A 19,671-nucleotide genomic window follows, 5' to 3' on the forward strand; every position below is an offset into this window, starting at 1 on the left:
AAATTAATTAATATGCTACCTTGTGTACGGGAACCTAACTTTGCTAGGGGCTGGCTACAGAAACGTTCACAACAAAGTATTTATTGATAGCTAATTATACCATTCCATATTGGGTATGGACTAGTGATCTTCACAGCAAACATTCTGCGTTTATTTTTCACCAAATTTCTTTATGTTGCTTCATAACTGTAGCATATTGTACCTGATTACACAAAGGCTACATCTGGTCCCATAGATGAATTAATACACCTGACTGGTACATGACCTTCCATAGCTATTAGTGACACTTCTATATCCTGTGTTTTGACTGCAACTCTTGAAAATATTTGGAGTAATAGCTAAGCTTCTAGGGCTTTTCTTACTAAGATTCTGGGACTTTTCTTACTACGATTCTAGGGCATTCCTTACTGATGCAATAAATTTCTCCCTAATTTAGCATTACATAAAACCAATAAAGGTACTCCAGCCTTTATAGCTGCAAAGGTAACACCTGTGAAAACACAACAGTTAATATTAAGGACTCTAATAACAGAAATGGGCATGAGCTGTGAAACTGATCACAATGTAATGTTTTCATGAAGCTCAACAATTAGATTTCATAGGTCAAATTACTCAAGAGAAGCTGCAATGGCCAAGATTTTCAAAATCTTTAAGATCAGTTTTCTTATGGTGTGAACACTATACTTCACAAGAACATTTGTTAGGAAGTCTGTTGACTCTACAGACTACTTAAGCCAAGGATATCTGACCACTCTAGGATACTAGGTTGCATTTTTGGTCATCAGTGACTCTTGCAGAGGGCATCATACCCTTTCCTCTCCCAGCCTGACCTCCTTTCAGCTAACCTAATAGGTCTGTTCTTTCTATGAAGTTTTGGAGGTAAAGATAATTCTGTTTGCTATACTGTATTCTTGTACATAACAGTAGTAAGTGTCACCAGAAAGTATCAAGTTCTTGATTGCCCCAGTTTTTAAAAAACAGCAGATTATTGCTAATACACATTTTTTCTATCTTCCATGATTGATTCAGCTATTCCTTTTATCTACTTTCATCTATGAAAGTATTTGCCATCAGTAAACAAATAATATAAACATAATTAAATACAAAAGAGAAGGGAGATGCCTTACATAGTATATTACCCTGGAAAATATTATGATAAGCATGAATAAAACAATGTTTACTGTAAAAGAAGTAGAAACATGCAGCTATACAAACACTTCTCAGTGATAGTCAAAGTGTGATTTCTCACTCTCCTCTTCTTTACTTAGTTGAATTCAACTCTATAATCCTATAAGCCACTAAACCCTGGAGAGTATAAAAAAAAAAGTAGAGTCACTGAGGGCTAGCATTAATTCACATTATATGGCAGACAGCTACAGGTAAAATATTAATTTACAATGAAACACAGCCTTTAGGAATCAGTGAGTCCAGTCTGAATATCTGCATGGAGCTAAGGGGGGAAAAAAAGCCTTTTCAAGTATGAGTTGAGAGGTGGTTCCTGTAGGGACAATGACAGTATTTCAAGATGAAATGTCCCAGCATCTTCCTTCCAAAATATTCTTACCTTCTCTTGTTTTGAGGAACAAGAAGTTGCAAGAAAATAGCAAGAGAGTATGATCAAGATACCACCAAACACACTTTGGTCCTTGTCCACATCAATCAGCTCTGCAGTTTGTAACACATGTATTTTCATATTTCAGAGGTAAAGAGGCAATTATAACACTTTACTACTGCTGGACTGGAGCACAACTAAAGGAACTGATTTTCCTGGGTTATAGAGGAAGGCTGTGACAAAGCAATGGAATTAACCTAGGACTATTAGGTATAGTCTCTGGCCACTGAACTATTTATTATTCCACTCTGGGGTTAAAGGGTGGGAAAACAAATCTATTTCTCTGATAGTCTCTAAAGGAGAAAAAGGGAAATCAGTACATAGGTTCATGAGGTTTTGTTATTTTGTCATTTGTGTTACTTTGTCCACTGCAGCACATGTTAATCAGTCACATTTTCAATCTATGTCAAAATTCTTCATTTCTTTTGTTTCTACTTGCTTGTTTCTCTATTTTTTTATCTTCACTGCCTCTGTCACGTGCGGTACAGTCTCTTTTCTTCCATTTATTTGCTTTATCCATTTTAGCATATTTATCGCACCTTTGTATGGTGTCTGACTGCAGCAGAAGCCAGTGGAGGAACTGTGCACCTACTGCTGATGTGTACTATACACAGAGGATAAGCTCAATCCAACTCTTCTTTGCATCTTGGGCATCTGAGTAAGGGATAAGTAAGGACTCTAGCAATCCCCAGCTCTCATAGCTAGCTACCTGGTACTTGTGTATTGAGGATTAAAGTCCTGGGAGAACGTAAGCCACTGCAGAATTTGCTTTCAAATTCAAAGTGGAAAAAAGCAGATTTAGTGTTCTGTCTGTAAGGAGAATGATGATCTCAAAGCCGTAGGGCATAAAGCTCAAGTCTTAACATTTTCTAGGTTGTGATGAGTATGAATGTCACAGCAAATCTGCAGATACTGTTTGGAGAGCGTAAGTGAAAAGTCAGCCTTGAAAGACAGTCCACGAAAGTGTTACTGAGGACCTTGTGAGTGTGAAAAAGTGTTTCAAAATCAATATAAAAAGTCAATCATAGCAAACAGATTTCAGAACTGCACTTGTGCCTGATGTGAAAAATTAAGCTTGGAAGCAAACCACCAAACTAATTGTCATTTAAGATTTAGGAGAAGATTTGGCCCCAGGCCTCCTAAGTCAAAGAGGAGTGCAAAAAATACTCAGTTCCATATATTGTTTGCCTGTCTTTCCCATTCAGTTTAACTCCCATGTCTCATCTGACCTTTAAAAAGCATTCATTTCTTCATCTCTAACCTTAAAGAACTTGAATCAGTTCTGCCTGGGCTTCCAAATGTCCTCACCACTTTATCAGTCAGAAAGACTTGTTCCAAAGCATCGTCCCAATCCCTTTTAGTTTGTGTCTTTTTATACTTACTTTCCCATTAGTCTATTGGCCAGATTAAAAAGCAGGCTCCACTGACAATACTCCTTGCAGAAGTCCACAAAATGAAACCTACTATTTCCCACAAGAATCCTAGCACATTTACTTTAAAATTTCAGAGGGAAGCTGAATCCTATTATTGATATGCCACTGATTTATATCAGGAAGTCTCAACACCCAGATATAATTTATCTTGGCCTGGTGTTTGGAAAATGAAGCATTCAATATTGTGTCCTTTGACAAATGTATATAGGCACTGGATCCCAGAGGTAGCTCTAACAAATGTTTTTATTCTTGCATCATTCCAGAAATGCCTAAACCCAGCAGCTTCACAGAATTGCTTTTGTAGGTTCATACTAAGTAGTCTCACTGCTTTTGGAGAGAATTAAAACTAAACCAATAACCCTCAAGCTCAAAAGCTGCAGAACTCATTTATTTTTAAACAAAATAATTAAAAGGAAAACACTAACCACAAAGACTTCACCTTTAGAGTCAAACAGCCTGATTGAATTTGTCCCTGGAAATCTTACAGCAGTAGGGAAAGAAATGCAGATTAAAGCTAGGGTTTCCCTTCCACGTGAATGTTCCACCAAGAAGCAAGAATCTCTTTATTTGCTTTGGATGCAGTCATGTATCTAACCTTACCATAAATACTGTATGACTGTGTTACACTGATGTAATGGCAGCTCTATAAATAAAACCCCCCTTGACCTAAAGTACCAGCTCTGCTGCCACCATGAAGTCAAGATGCCTGCTGGAGCTGAGGGTGTGGGACAAAATCCCAGAGCTGCGTCCTGGCCTAGCAGACATGCTAGTAACAGCTGAAACTTGGAACCCTCCCCGCCCCGAGCGGCTCATGCGGAGCTGGGAGAGGTTGGTCTAGCACAAATTCTCATGTGGCAGGACAGAACTGGAGAGTTGTTTATGAAATGCAGACTGCAGACAGCTGTACAGGGATTGCCATTAGGATGTTGACATTCAGAGTTGGAAGTGCTTTGTGTTGCCATGGTATTCAGGGTACCTGGGGCACTGCAGTAGCTGTGTGTACGTGTTTCTCAGAGGACTCTGGGCATCTGCTCATTAATGTCTACTTGTTCTTGGCTCCAGCCAGGTGGTAGGCTAGAATCACCACATTCCATGGCACCTGGGGGATGGACTCACCTTTCCTCATGTCCCGGATGGGATTTTCCAGCTCACAGCTTTAATCATCACTAGATACAGAGAAAATTCCCCACTGGCTACAGCCCTGGAGAAGCACCGACAGAAGAGAACCAGCCCTGCCTCTGTCCTTTCCCAGCTACTGCTGGCTTGCACATGACCAGAACTATCAGCTTTCCCAGACCTTATTTCCCACACACACATGCTCCCTGCCAGTGAAAGAGTGAACAGGGCTCAAAGGATATAAAAATACATTGCATTATCAGTTCAGAGAACAGGACTGGGCTCAGAAATTGAAGCTGAGCTTACTGTGCAGCACAGCAATGTGTCTAGCCAACGGGCTAGCTTGGGTAGTGCTCCTTGACTCTGCCTTGGCATTATCACTAAATTCTCCAGACAGTCTCTCTGTAGAGATGACATCATGATATCAAAATGAAATGAGACTATTTAAATGCAAGACTATGGTGGTGCTAGTACAATGTGAAAATGAAACTAACTCAATGTAACCCCACAGGGAGCAAGTTACAGTTTGAGAGAGAAATAAAACAATGTAAATGCATGTTACACTGGACTTAAAGAGCCCACTGAGGCCAGGGTCTGTTGCTGAATTTGTTTGGGCATTCAGCTTAATTTGTGCCATATATCTTGAGCTGGATGCATTTTTTTACTGAATAGCTATTAACTAAAATTAACATGCAGGAAAGTATGTTAGCGTTCAGGCAGGGTTTGACCTAAGCTGTGAAAAGCAAAGACACTGTGGAAGTCTGGCATTTCCTTCCTAAGTGGGAAATGTCACTGAAACAACTCAGTGATACTGAATCACACAACTATGAGTATTCTAGCACAGTCAAAGAAAGATGTTGACAAACTCATTGGAAACTAAAATGTGAAAATATAAGTGATACGAGGATGTGGGGATCCAGTCTGAATCGAGGCTAACGGGGGAGGGAGGGGGAAGTGAAAGTGCACTGTCATCATCAAGTATTTGAAGGGTGTGAAAGAACAAAAAGCTAGTTCTAGTCCTTAGGGGAGCTATCTAGGAGTAAAGGTGCAAAACTGAGAATAAGAACTAGCAGTCTGATTATCAGAAACAGTCTTGCATTAGTGAGATCTGCTGGGCTGTGACAGGGTCTCCCTTGGAAACAGGAGGTTTCATCTGGATCTCTACTAGGTGTGCTGGGATTCCTAGTACAGAAATACATGTTCATGTGCTGCTTAGCATAACAGCAGTGATGTACTCCTGAAGCACATGCCGCAGCTGTCCTAAGCAACAGAAAAAGAAATACATTAAAAACTTGGCTTTTTTGACAGCCACGATGGAGGTGATGTTATGGACAGTTCACCAGACATCTTGAGGTCTCTAGGTCTACCTAGGCAAAATTTCCAGTTGGAAGAAGGACATAAGCAGGTAGGCCAGAGGCATGATCATCCTCCCAGTGCAATGTATCCAGAGCTCACTCGTCATATATTTAATAATAAGAAAAATACAAGTAGATACCAATTTCCCAGATGATCACAAACCTTAAATGAATTAATGAGCAACAGGTCTACAAGACACAAGAAGATTTCATTATCAGTTTTTGAAGAAGAACCTGAGATTTATCAGAAGTCTCACAGGAACAAGAAGAGATGCTAAAATTTCCCCTCTACTTGCTACTGACAAAAGGAAAGGATGGAAACATGACTGAAATTACCTAGGTCACCCTAGTTCTTTTATTGACACTCATTACTGCAGTGACAGAATACAGATGCTCCCAAAGAAGTATTACAGTTACACATATATAAATATATATAGAGAGAGAGGCCACAAGGCCTATAATGTCAGCAATACTCAGGGCATCTGTAATCCAAATAACCAGGAGTATTTCAACATGTCCTTAAAGAGCTCTTAATCTATGGCCAGTGGCATTATTACAAAATCCCTGGGAAATTTTGGTTTAGAACTACATGTAGCCACTATACAATTCCTGCTCTGTTGAAGTTAAATGTATTAGCTACTCATTTAATAAAAATAATAATCTTAAAAAGACAGAAAACAAAACAGAACATAATTACCCTAGATTAGGGATCAAAGACACGATACATGTTAGAGCAGTTCTTAGGATACAGGAGAGTAAAATAACATTAAAACTGTGATTGTCTAGCATCATCATTATGAAACACCTTGACTCTCTGCAAAGAAGAAAAGTACAAGGAAACACAGCAGGAACTGTGAAAAAAAAAAAAATCCCTGTAAGATCTAAACCAGTTATAGTTTCAAATTATCATCCTGGCTATATTTAAGGAACTTACCAAGGACTAGTAAACAATGCAACCGAAGGCACAGACAGACTCAGGAGAAGATGCAGCTTTCCAGAGAGCAAGAAGAAAAAACCAAACCAAACCAAACAAACATGACCACCACCACCAAAAGTGCACCCTGTAACTCACATGGTTGTTTGGCATCTGAAAGAGCCTGATAAACCATTCTAGAGTTGGGGCAAGTTTCAGTTCAGATAGTGCAGCTTTCTTAGTACTTGTTTGTTGTGCCTAGATTTTGCCTAGATGTCAGCCCGTTTGTAACATGATTCCCATGCCTTTCCTACCGCTCTTCTAAAGACACACAGAAGACTATGATTCAAGAGAGCATTCCAAAACCAGTGAGTTGAAGTGATTGCCTGTTTCTCACACATCAATGAAAAATTTAAAGCTGCAGGCTGGTGCCTACCACCTAACATCAAAAGACTGAAACTTTCCAATTCCACATCTTAGCTTCAGGTCCAGCACCCTCCCTTCTAACCAGCAAGGCCTGTTTGCAGGCACAGCTAACCTATTTCCAAGCCATCAAAGGATTGGACCCTGGGAAGATTCTGATCTCTGGGTACGTGACAGTTACAAATGATCTGTGCTGGCCCTGTGACAGCCTGCTCACTTGGTAACTGATGAGCTGGTGTCCTGGAGAGCAGAGCCCATGTATTTAGCAAATGACAGAACTGCTATGTTGATCGAATCTATGTGGATAGTAAAGAAAAGCAAATACAGGCTTTACACTAAATGCCCATGATGGATAGATTCATCTTGCTGTGCGCTACTCTGATTCCAATGTATTAATTCAAACTACACATGTAATTCAAAAATTTCCTTGAATTTATTTTTGTTTACAGGAACTCTGAAGCACTGTGCTTCCAAGTGTTTACAAATGACAAAGTACTATACTCTGCTCCAGGGAAGGATTTGAGTCCATATCCTGAATTAAGTCTGTAGCACACTCTTGCTAGCTGCAATAAATAAAAGGTAGGCTTTGATTTGTCTATGTGACAGTGTAAATCAAAGGGAGTAGAGGGAACAAAACCCCAACCACATGGCATCTATGAAACGAGAAGAGTAGGGGTGGAGAAGGTGGCTCTGTTTCTTCCACAAAGCTTTGGCCAAAACGTAATTGGCTTTGAAAGAGCGAAAAGTTCAAACCGCCCACCTGGAGGGACCTCAGACACTCCATCTTTGTGTTCCACAAACAGTGTGCAAATCCACATGCTTTACTGTCAGAATTAATCACAATCGTGAGGGTTTTAAAAATTGTTTATACTAAAGGAGAGAATTCTGCAAAATCTTAGGTTTCGTAGGTGACCAGTTTTGGGTCTTTGAAGCCCACCCATGGGGGATGACAGATACAGATTCCCTTTTTTAAAAAAACTCTTTCCTTTCTACAAATCACATACAGCTATATGAGGTACATTTGCACCAGAATTTTCAAAGCCTCAGGAAGCCTGAGCAAGCTGTAGTTTTGCCAGGGGTTGTTTATTTTTGTATTCTTGATTTAGGTAATTTTTTAGAAGCAAAAAATGTTAAATAAGTTGTCTCAGCATTGACAGTTTCTTTGTCGCATTTTTTCTATTACCTTTTCACTAGGTCAGCCTGATGGACTGAAGCACACATGTAAAAACACGATCTCATTGAGTCCAATGAGGTACTGCAGCCCAAACCTATCAGCATACTAATATGAAAATGTTCTATTCTATATTTAATTTTATTTTAAAAGACGCAGGATTTCCTACGTTAGCCTTTTAAACTAACAAAGACATGGAGCAGCCTTGCCTTACTGAAAACACAAAATCACTCCTATCTGCTTCCAAGACTGGTTTCAGAATTCAGATTTGCACAGACCAACTTGCCCATCAGTCTCTGTGACCTGGCAAAGGTTGCTGTCTTGGTGGATGAGTTTTCTGACCTTCTAAAAATGGAGGAATCAAGTTCAGTAAGCAGCTTCAACAGCAAGCCTTTCATCTCTGACCTCCAGGCTGGATTACTGCAACTCATTAGACTGTTACAGTGAAACATGCTAATAGATTGCACATTAAGAGTCATTGATGTATCAGCACCTGGGGTGAAAGTCTCTATAGGAAGAGTTCAAGATGCCATGCATTACTTGCAGCCACTGCCATACTCCACGGGTTAAGCCACTTCATCTCGCCTAGGCTCTTAGCTGTCAAAGCTTTTCTCATTATTCTAAAACAGAGGAAGAAAAGAGCAGTAGCTAGAATAGCTATCTAGATTTATCCTTATGTTTTTCACAAGCAACCAAGTTTAAAGTAGAAAAAGAGGGAATAAGGAAAGGGAGGTTAAATGGAAGAAGCCTTAGAGGAAGACAGAGGTCACAAAGTAGCTCTGTTTAGTGTTAGAGGAAGAACTGTGCCTATGGCTCCTGCAGGAGGGTTGCATGCATGAGTTTTGTTCCTGCTGTTCCAGGAGACAGAATTGTGTACAGTCTATAAAAATTACACCCGGTCCAAATGACTGTAAGAAACATTTTACTGATATAGGGAAACTTCTAAACCATTACAGCAAAGTGTTTCTATGCAGGTAAAGTTATACATGGCAAAAATCCATTTTTATTAGCGTACTAAAATGAAGCAAAACTGATATAAATGTTTGTGGGTTTTTTTTTTTTTTTTTTTTTTTTTTTTTTTTTTCTCTAAAAATAGCTATGCTTTTATTATGGCATCTTGGTGTGACCCCTCTGACCATCTGCAGCCATATCCCTTCACACCCATGCCTGACAGCTAGGCTGGCAGATGCTGGCAGTGAGTTACTGCCTGACTTCACATCAATGGCAATAAAAGGAAAAGCTTAAAGACGCTCAGATCTGCTATTGCTCAGGAAACTGTCCAGTGTATCAGGTCCCATGGCAGGAGAACCTTCTGAACACCTCTCTCTGCTAATGCTCTGCTCATGTTATTATGTGCCCTTATTATCCCCATCAAAGTCAAGATCCTCCTTCTTAAAGTGCTAGATGTATCAGTTCATGATAGTCATTAAGAAACATCCTCCAAGATGTGATGGCTCTTGACATGTATGTCCCACAGGCACTAGGAAACATTAAAACAATAAAACTGGAAGTCCAAAGTTAGGAGATGGAGATTTCTTCAGGAATAGCCTGATAGATTGATACCTGCTCACAGAGAAAAATCAGGAAGTCCATAGGTCTCAGTGGCTTCTGTAGCCATGCAGAAAAGTCATTTCAGTGTATCTGCTCTCTTGCAATACTTGACAACAAAAATAAAGAGAGGTCAGCTGTCAAAAGTAAGTTAGCATTAAAAACAGTTTGCCAGAATGACAAGAGAGACCAACCAGCCATAAGAAATTGAAGCCGGGACACATTTAAATACTACACCCTGAGACAGCCATGAGAAGTTCTCTAATACCATTCAGGGACTTGTGCAGTATGTATGTTATGTTAGTTATGCTCATAAACACCTCCAGTCATTAAAGCTGCAGGCAAGGCAGGATGGAGCTGTAACAGAGGTGCGGGAGGAGAAGATGAAGCAGGACCAGCAGCATTCATGAGAGCAGTCAGCACTAGAGACAGGGTAGTACTCTTGGCACAGCCCCAGGACACACTTCCTCCAGCTTTAGCTAAAATAGAAGAACTTGCCCTTTTAATACCAGAGGTCACAACCCACCACATCATCCAAGACTGTGTCCATCATAGTCATTCCCAATAATGAAGGCTTTCGAAAAAGCACTAAAGCCTTCCACAGACTTATCCGACCTCTGGCTTAAGGGTCAGTGTGTGATCAAACTGTGCCATCACGCATCACTCCCCGAATGAGTGTGCCATATACGAGTCCTGAGGAATACCTGGTATCTCTATTTCTGACACACAACAGCCACAGCATGCAGTTACTTCATCTTGGTTTTAAAAAAAATACACATCATTTGGGGACAAGCTAGCTTCCCTGTCACCAAATCATCATAATTAATTTAACCACTATCATTACAGCTGAACTTTCCAGCCCAGTCAAATGAAGTAAGTCAATTCCTTCTGTGTACTTTTTTTGGATGTTTTCCTTCCTCTGTGGCTAATTATCGAACATTTTTCTAAGCCCTAATTCATGCCTCCTTCCTGCTTACTGAAGATAAAATGTCATCTGTGCAGGAGCTCGTAATCAGCTGATTCTGACAAGCATAGGATAAAGCACAAAAGGAAGAATATTGTTTGAAGGAGGGAGAAATCCAGATCTAACTACTGGGACTTTTTCCAAGGATTTCAATGTGAACAGAATAGAGGCCTCATTGTTGACAGCGAAAATTGGACCCTGTTGCTTCTCAAGGGGTTTGTTTCCTTCTAGGCTGTTGGCTGAAAAATAGTGAAACACAGACCAGTACAGCCTCATCTGTATTATCAAAGTAACGGAAAGGTGATACAGCTGATGATAGTGCATAGTAGTAGGTGAAACCCCACCAAACACACTGCTAGCTGAGGTTCTGATTGCTTTGAGAATCATTTGCCATTTTGTTTAAGTGATTAAAGAAGACATAGTAACCTTCTCCAGGCTCAGAATTTGAAGATACTCTTCCCATACCTGGCGGTCTCTGAAATTCAGCTGATACGTGTTCAGCTTCTCCAAATACCAAGCTCCATTATTTCCCTTCACCCCTTTAGTTCATGAAACACCTCACGTGGAATGGGAGGGAGAGAGAGAAAGAACATCAAGCACTGAGACCACAGAACAAAACCAGAATGCTCTTATTTCATCTCCTCCTGAACAAGTAGGGCTGGCTGATGTTAAGGAACTGCTATCTGTTGCCCCCTCCATTATCCCTCATACTCTAAAAACAGAAGTCTAGCGAAAAAAATAAAACCAGCCTAACCTAATATTTTCGTTTTCTCCTTGCGTCTGATACATATCCACCCTGATACATCCTTGACATCCTTGAATTTATTCTCTCACATTTCTCTTTATGGAAGAGAAACACACACTAAAAATCTATGTGACCCTTGCAAGATGGCATAGGAAATGGAAATCTGGAGTCCCCAGTTCCTAGCTAGGAACTTCACCATTAGTCCATTCTTACATCGTAGTCAAATGGGCTGCGCTACCCCAGGATGGTTCTGTTGGGGCCCAAATGCCTCAGCAGAGGCCTCTGCACAGGTACCCACCACCCAGGGCCCCGTTTCAGCTCAGCCCCCAGGCCTTGTTGAGCTTTGCTGGAGGTAAGCCTGGACAGAGCCCTGTCCCCTGCTGATCCTGACATGTTCCCTGGGCCTCCTGCTCTGATCTTGGACCAGACCTGTCACCCAGAATTTGTCTGACCCAATTCTATCACCAACCTCATGCTGCTCACCCTGCTTGTGAGATGACTAGCTGGTGCTGTGGTCACCCTCAGCTCCTGGCTCACTTTCCCTCATGGAGCAGCCTCACTCTTGCTGTTCCCTGACAGGTTGTAAGGAAAGAAAAAAAACGAGCCCCGGGACATCAGAAAGACAGGTGGAAGCACATCTCTTATCTCTTTAGAGCATAGATTCTGCCTTAATCATTAGACAGAGACAAGCATGCCGTCAGCACCAAAATAAAATGTTTTGTCTTCATTTGTTACCCTACAGTAGGAGGAAAGCAAACCAGATTTGCAATAAGGGCTCAAAACTGGCTACCACAAGCATAACTCCAGTGATTCATACTTAATTTTTACATGTACAGTTTTTCACTCAGCCAATCACTCCTTTCCAATCACTCCTTTCTGCTGATTTCTGTTAAAGGAAAGTAAGGCTTGCCAGACAGCAGCTTTCTGTAAAGTTATCTGCTATCCAGATGAAGAACTGAAAGCCTTCAACAGAACCACATGAGATTCACTGTCTCGCAAGGACAACGTTTTGAGTTTACTCTAGGGAAGAGTCATTGCAGTTAACAGCGAAAGGGAAAATCACCTTGATAATTTACCAAAGCCAGACTAAAAATAAAGGTGTTGCAATGCATCAGCTTCAAGACCAGCTCAGGCAGCCCAACTGCCATCTCGTGGCTAACAAATCACACTGCTGCAACTTTGCTATGTTATTCCTTCATCATTTACTCCTTCATTATTTATTCCATACGTGTATGAAATAAACCTGACAACGACATATCCCAGGCAGGAATAAGGAGCTCTGATTCTCTAGAGTCCAAATAGACAATATAGATCAGTGTTGCTAGAAGGGAAAAAGAGATAAATTTAATTCACTCAGGTCTTAGATTGCAGAGAGTAGGAAGAGGAGGAACATCTAGGTTGGGGCAGGAATCATCTAAATTCAGGTACTATTCTGTACACACTGATCCAACAAAAGAAAAGCAATTTCAATACCTACATGAAAAAAACATCCTTTAAGAGTTTGAGGAAAATATTTTATTTGACAATTGGGTCAAATACCCAATCCTCTATGCAATCCTAGAAATTTGGCAGTGATGGAGTTAAAAAATAACTTTTCCAACAGATTCTTGCATCTTTTGTGGCCCCTTGGGTTGACCACAACAGCCATTTGAGAAAGTCAAAAGTGGTATCTGAGAGTATAAAGAACCTGCAACAAAACCTGCAAAAAAAGAACTTCCTATAAGGTTTATCAAGTTTTCAGCCCATTTAGCACTTTTCAGTAGCTTCTGTTGCCTATGCATGGATCACCTTACACCTTTTTCTCACACTGACCTGGTGGTGAAATGTTGGTTTGCTCACCCTACTTCTGTGGCACTTGATTGTGCAGAAAAGGCATGATAAGAACCTGAGAAAATGACCACGACATCACTCATGAGCCGGAAAAAGAACAACTTGTATCATTTTGATGGAACTCACTTTGGAAAAGTCTTTGTACTTGCCGTTACAAACAAAAGATAGAATGACCACGAGGCTGTCCACAATATGTCCCAGTACAGTTGTAACAAACACATCTTTCCCATTAAATTCTACCTGCCAGTGAAAGCTGAAGGAAAAAGTAGGCAGGTCAGATCATACAGCACATCCCACAAGCAAAATTTTTACTTCCACTTGTTAAATGAACTGTTTCTAAGACGAGCTATCAGCATTTCTTCGTACCTGTGCCCCCACTGACTTTTCCCAGGAAGGCAGCAGCAAAATAACCAGATTCCAAAGACTTACTACCTTTCTATTTGCCTGTTCCCTGCAGTTCCAACTGGAACCACTGTCCTGAATGGTTACACGAAGCTGTGTGCTCTGAAACAGGTGTCTTCAGCTAAAAGATGTGCAAGCTGAATGCTACAGAATACATTTGCTTAGCACAGACTTTGGTATCTATCACCAAGAAGTGCTGTCTGCCAGAAGTGTTTTTATGAAATTAAGATAGCAAAGACAACCATATCAAATAGAAAGTTATTCTCCAAACTGGTATTTGCATGTATGGTTTGCTGGTCTCCAACAATATGAAAGACTGTATTAAGGATACTATACAAGTGACTAAGTCACATATTAGGTTTCTGTCATTGTCCCTCCAAATGTTGGTTATGATTTGCTAATTAATCCACTATTGTCATAATCCCATTTTAAATTGAAATATTTCAGTAAGCTGTAACAAAAGGTTTAGGAACACCATTTTTAGAGGGTGATAGATATCAACAAACAGAAGACTGCTTGAAAAATGTTTATGTTTAAAATATAACGACTGCTGCACATATCCTTTTCCAACTTCTATGCTCTAGTCAATGTATTATAATTGAGCTCTACTGAATTACTTTTCTGGTGGATAAATACTGTACACGCTGTAGTGTGAAGAGACATCATGTAATGTATACTAATTAAGCCATTGTATCTGTAGAGAAGATCGTATCTGAAATATCAAATTAGCAGGAATTAAACATCTCAAAGGATTAATGAAATGTTATGGAGCCATTCACTTCCAGGTCAACAGGTTCAATTTCAGCTTAGTTTAATAGTTATAATGAATTTATGTGCTGGAGATAACAAGTCTCTGCATCCATTCATAAATCAGGGTAAGAACCCCTGGCTCTTACCAAGAACTGCAGCCTTTAACCAGCACAGCCAGGAATGCTATGCTAGGCCTGTATTTGGGACCGAGTCTTAGGCTCCCCGAGATCGAACAGCACATTTACTGGATGGCTGCAATATGTGTAGGCAGCGATGAGGGACACTGGAGACACTCAGTCAGTTCTCTTTACAGATCTGCCAACAATTGCCAACCCCAGCAATAAAGTTCTCACAGGCAGAACATTCAACTCTTATCTGACTTGGCTAAGAGTCCATGCCGCTAATCCCGATTCCTCTCAGCAACCCTTGTGGCCGCTAGCAGAGATGCCTGCAGCACAAGAAAAAGATGGGGCAGGGGCACAGGAAAGGGAGAACTGTAATACACTTTTATGCCGTGTTATCTTACGGCTAATGTGACAGGAAATACACAACAAACCCTGATTTTGTGGTGGAACCACAAATTTGAGATTAATCTTTTTTTGAGATTAAGTAACCACCATGTCAACAGATTTAGGCATCAGCTCCTCAGTGGTGATGGGCAGTAAACAAACAATAATCAGTTTACGCATAAGAGGAAGTAGTTAAGAAATAACTACATGAAGAACAAGTAAGTGTATCTTACTCACGTGTGCATAAACAGGTACATCCAACCTCTCCAGGGACACATCAAAAGGTGACAAACCATATAAATTTAACAATCACCCAAAGTCTATCACTTCAGTTTGCTATGAAGACTCCGGGTTTAGACACACAGCCACATGCAGTGTGTCACAGTTAGCTAAGAAATGGTTCAGAACACCGAAGTTCCAGCCTCAGATCTTATGAGAAGCTTTGTTAAAGTCACTATTTTACTGAGCTTCGGTATCTCCAATAAAACTATTAGAAAGGTCACCTATGCAGGTATTATGGAAAAACTTAATTAGTATTTATGAGGTGTTTCAAGTGATCTAGAAATGCAAGTTATTAATATCAGTCCTTACTGAGGGTGACTAAACCACTCTCTGCAATATGGATTGGAAACCTAAAGAAGCTGCAGTGTACTGCTGACAGAAAAGTCTTATTCTGCTCCTTCTACTACCAACTACACTTTGTGATCATCTTGCTCTCCTTTCAAAAGCTCCCAAGATGTGGAAAGATGTCAAGGTCTTTCAGCAGAGAGAATTCTGATGACAGTAAAATAGCTTACAACAGGCTATTATACTGGAAATAGTTTTTCAACCAGGGGTATTGACATACAAACACCACACTGAAAAAAAAAAAAGCTATGGCAGCCTACATAATATACAAAAAAAGCATCACGCTGGCAGGATTGTTCTCTTTTAATGTCTACAAACAATTCAAGAACAAAAAGCATTCTAACAGCTGTTTGCTTTGCTTTCCTGGCACTTATGTATTTCAAGTAAAAAAAAAAAAAAAAAAAGAAAAAGAAAAAAGAAAAGAATAAACATGACAAACTGAAAGTTCTAAGGAGCCATTTTTCTTACAGGACTGCCTTGAATGCACATCCCCTGCTTATCAAACCTCTCAACACTCCCACCACAGGAAATGAATTAAGAGATTTAGTGACATTTGTACTATATATTTAGTCTTCCAACAGGAAGCTGGGAACTACAGCATCCAGTATTGGTGATAGAAATGCAGGTATGTTTTTACTGATCTATCTTACCTTTTTTCACTTCAGCCACTGTTCTCCCTGTTGTATGACATGCACCTTTCCAAGTACTGAATTCCTTCAACAACCGTTCCAGATCTATTTTTCATGTGACATACTAAGTTACACAACTGCAATGAAAGTTTGTACAGTGATAGTTTCTGCAATGAAAAGCCTGGGACCATATTATTTTCCTAAGGGATATATTTTGAAAGTATGAATATTAACAATATATTAATAAATTAGTTTATTATTACATTCTATATAATAATACATTATGTATAATGTACTATTATATACACATCCCCAACTTAAAATACTACATGTGCTTTAATTTTAAAAGTGCAGTTTTTACTATGACTTGTCAAACCTTTGGAAAGCAACATAATTGCAATTTTTCTGTTCAAGAAAGAAAAAAGAAAATACTTCAACAATATAGCCAAATGTAATGTATAGTATTTGGTAACAAGTTAAGGACAAAGTGCCCTCCAAGGGGCAGATGAACACAAGGCATTTTCTGTGTTGGACAGTCAAGATAAGCAGAAAGAAGAAACCTCTCCCAAAGCACCTGAGCAAAACATTAGGGATAATTCAAGATGTAAAGTAGAAACTGAAATTTTTAACGTCCCATTTTGGACTTTAAAACTGTAGTGTTTTACTGTAGAGGCCTAACTCTTGTGTGTGTTTGTGTATTTTAGGTATACGCACACATATGTATGTGCATGTATATGTATATGTAAGGTTTGTAAGGAGAGAGTTATGTTTTATTAGACCACTATAGTTGGAAAAAGTGCATAAGCCCTTAATCGGCCTAATATAAACTATTACCTCTCCCTTGAAACCTTTTCTCTCACATCATCATGATCATGGCTACAAGACCATTTACATAGAAATTTTTAAAAATCTCCCTTGGTGAACTTAAAAATTGTATCTCCAATATTCCACCGCAATATGTAGGCCACTTAAAACAGACAGCAGAAATATGGAACTTGTGTAATTTCATACTCCATCTTGAATGCTATAAAAAACTCTTCTATGTTCTCCTTAGTCCTAATAGACACAAGCATCAAGTTGCACATCAACCAGGAGCCCTGGATAACAAAACAAGCTTTGACACTGGAGTGAGAGAGAGGCAGCAGCACTGGGGTCTTGGTGTTGCAGTATAAACTATAAGGTCCACAGGGAAATCTATGCGGTGTATTTTTCTGTTTACCTTCAGGTGACAATGTCCAAATGCTTCAACGCATCACTGAACGTCTGTTACAAAAACTCCTGTCACTAAGAATAAAAATGGATGGATGAATAATGGTCAGGCTGGACATTCTGCCTCTTGCCAGGAGTACTGAGCAGAGATTTATAAACAGCTTGTAAGCAATAAGCAGCCAACTAGACCTATATGGTCAGACCTAGAATCATCATTACAGATAACATCAGCTTACCTCTGAATAGAGGTAAGCTACATAGTTGCTGGTGTTTCTCAAAGGAACCTAGTTCGTTGACTGAAGTCAGTAATGGAATTGCTTGTTTCACAATCTTTTTTTTCAACCATATTCACCAACAGCACTGAATAGGTTATTTTTTCCTTTTTAGAAGCTTGCATTCTGCTTTAATTGAAGAAATATGATAAAGTCTGCCTCTCTCCATATATAAAAAAGTGTTTCAAAATACAATACACTGTAAAATCCTTCCATACCTGAAAGATTTTTGTTTTAATACGAGTAAAAAAACTAACAGCAAGTACATCTTAAGAGATAAAGGAATGGGATTTTCCCTTTTTTTATTTTTATTCACCACTGCCTCTTTCTGTGTCTTCCTGCAAGATCGACATTGCAGTGTTTTCATCTATTGCAAAGCAAAGATAACTCAAACAGTTGCAAATCAAGATTAACATGCTGGCTATACCTGCTAGTCCATCATGAAAGGCAGAGCTTTACCTATGTTGTGCATACTGGTCTACACAGTATAAAATGTGTGGCTTCAGGGGGACTGGGGGGAGGAGGAGATGCTCAACATTAGATGCCAGTTTCCTGAAGAGAATTCACCTTTTGGGATAAGGTACAGCTGCGAAAGCCATGCAGTCAAGAAACCTTACTGTATTTGTCTACTACATAATATATTGCCACATCAGCAATCACTTCTATCCAACTGGATACATCCAAATCAAATGTTACTGCAGTAAAACCTGTCTCCGATGAGGCACCCTGATCATTCAAAAAAAGACAACAGCCATCCTTGCAAAGCATTCTAGTGCTACAAACTGTGGTTCTTACACAGTGTGGGTTTTTTCACAAGAAAGACTTCCTTGAAAATTATTTAAGTCTTTTTTTAAACTGAACTTTGTGCAACCCTTTCAGGTTGCTTTGAAGAAAAATGTTGAATCAATCCATATTCTAAAATGCCTTAGAAAGAAGAAAAATCCCAGCAGTAAATCCACCTAATTAAGTGCGGGTGTATCTAGCCCATAGGCTATTACCGCATCTCAGCTTAATATTTTTAAACATACTATATGTGGAACAGGCAGTAAGCTCTCCTCATTATTTCTCAAATGAAGCTGGATAGATCTAACCCAAATTACAGCAAGATAAACCAGACAGCTTAAGTGATGAAAATTGTACTTTTTCCTCTGCTTTAGGGACGCTGCTGGCTCATCTGTCCTCTGATCAAGGTGAGCCTGATAAAGCTGAAAATTACACTGTGTGACTGGATTGTACGAGATTATCTTTCCCCTGAGAAGTGATTTATTTTAGTAACTCTTGATGAATAAGAAACTTTCTGGTCCAACACGCTGTTCTTCTTGTGTGGCATGGTTCCTTATTGCTTTGAGTGAGAGATCACATAAAAGAAACATCGAATATGAGTGGCTACATCTTCTTTATGGCTCAAAGACAATTTTGTGTTGTAAGACAGACCTTCAGGGACCACAAGTTTCATAAAAAGTGAAAATTATTATCATTAGTTTGTAGGTTTAACTGCAAAAGTTACTGGCATATCTTCTACTTTTTGAGTGTGAGGAAAATCCAGTTTTGGTTTTGAGAGATTTCGCTCTGTAGAGTTTGGGGTTTCTTGATCTTTAGACGATTCCAGGAGATGTTGCATGTTAAGTTTGAAAATGAGGCGAGGATCTGGTCCAGAAAGGGATGGGCAATTGCAGCTCTCTCTTATTTTAAGAGCCTGTGAATACATAGGAAAACAAATCAAGCTCATTTAAATAAGAAAAACAAAAAAGGCTTCAGTCAGTGATTGGGCTTTCCAGTAAGGTCTGCATTTGCACATAAAATTTAGTGAGTATAATAATGAGTCTGAGTTGTTATTGAACAACTTTTCAACGGAAACCAAGAATTCCTAAGAAGAAATGTAGTAATATGGTAAAACAATGGAAAAAAAATGAAGAATGAAAATAATTTTCTCATAGTCTCTCAAAGAATGGACACTCTAAAAGGTACAGCATAAATAGATCAGAAGTTCTCCAACTATTTTATGTGATACCTGTCTACGCCAGTACCTTTTACCTTTTAATTTACATTCACATGTAAATTAAAATGACTGCATCAAGAAAAAAGGGCTGTGAATAATTTACTTCATCAGGTATGTTCTATTATAGAAGTAACTATATATAGATGTCTGACTCAAAAAAATGA

General features: G+C 39.4%; 1 protein-coding gene across 4 annotated transcripts in view; it reads right to left on the reverse strand.

Moving 5' to 3' along the window:
* OMA1 (OMA1 zinc metallopeptidase) overlaps positions 1-19,671 on the reverse strand; it is a 109,841-nt gene that overhangs the window by 72,346 nt on the left and 17,824 nt on the right. For 2 of the 4 annotated variants that reach the window (XM_042803716.1, XM_033008824.2), the window contains exon 9: positions 17,778-19,204. The exons of the other annotated variants lie outside the window; for them this stretch is intronic. In XM_042803716.1, coding sequence (XP_042659650.1) covers positions 18,986-19,204 — 219 coding nt within the window. In that variant the 3' untranslated portion in view covers positions 17,778-18,985. Of the gene's footprint in view, positions 1-17,777; positions 19,205-19,671 lie in introns of those variants that run through there. 4 annotated transcript variants of the gene reach the window in all.

The sequence above is a fragment of the Tyto alba genome, unplaced genomic scaffold, assembly GCF_018691265.1.
Source record: "Tyto alba isolate M040663 unplaced genomic scaffold, T.alba_DEE_v4.0 Super-Scaffold_1000006, whole genome shotgun sequence".
NCBI classification, from domain to species: Eukaryota; Metazoa; Chordata; class Aves; order Strigiformes; family Tytonidae; genus Tyto; species Tyto alba.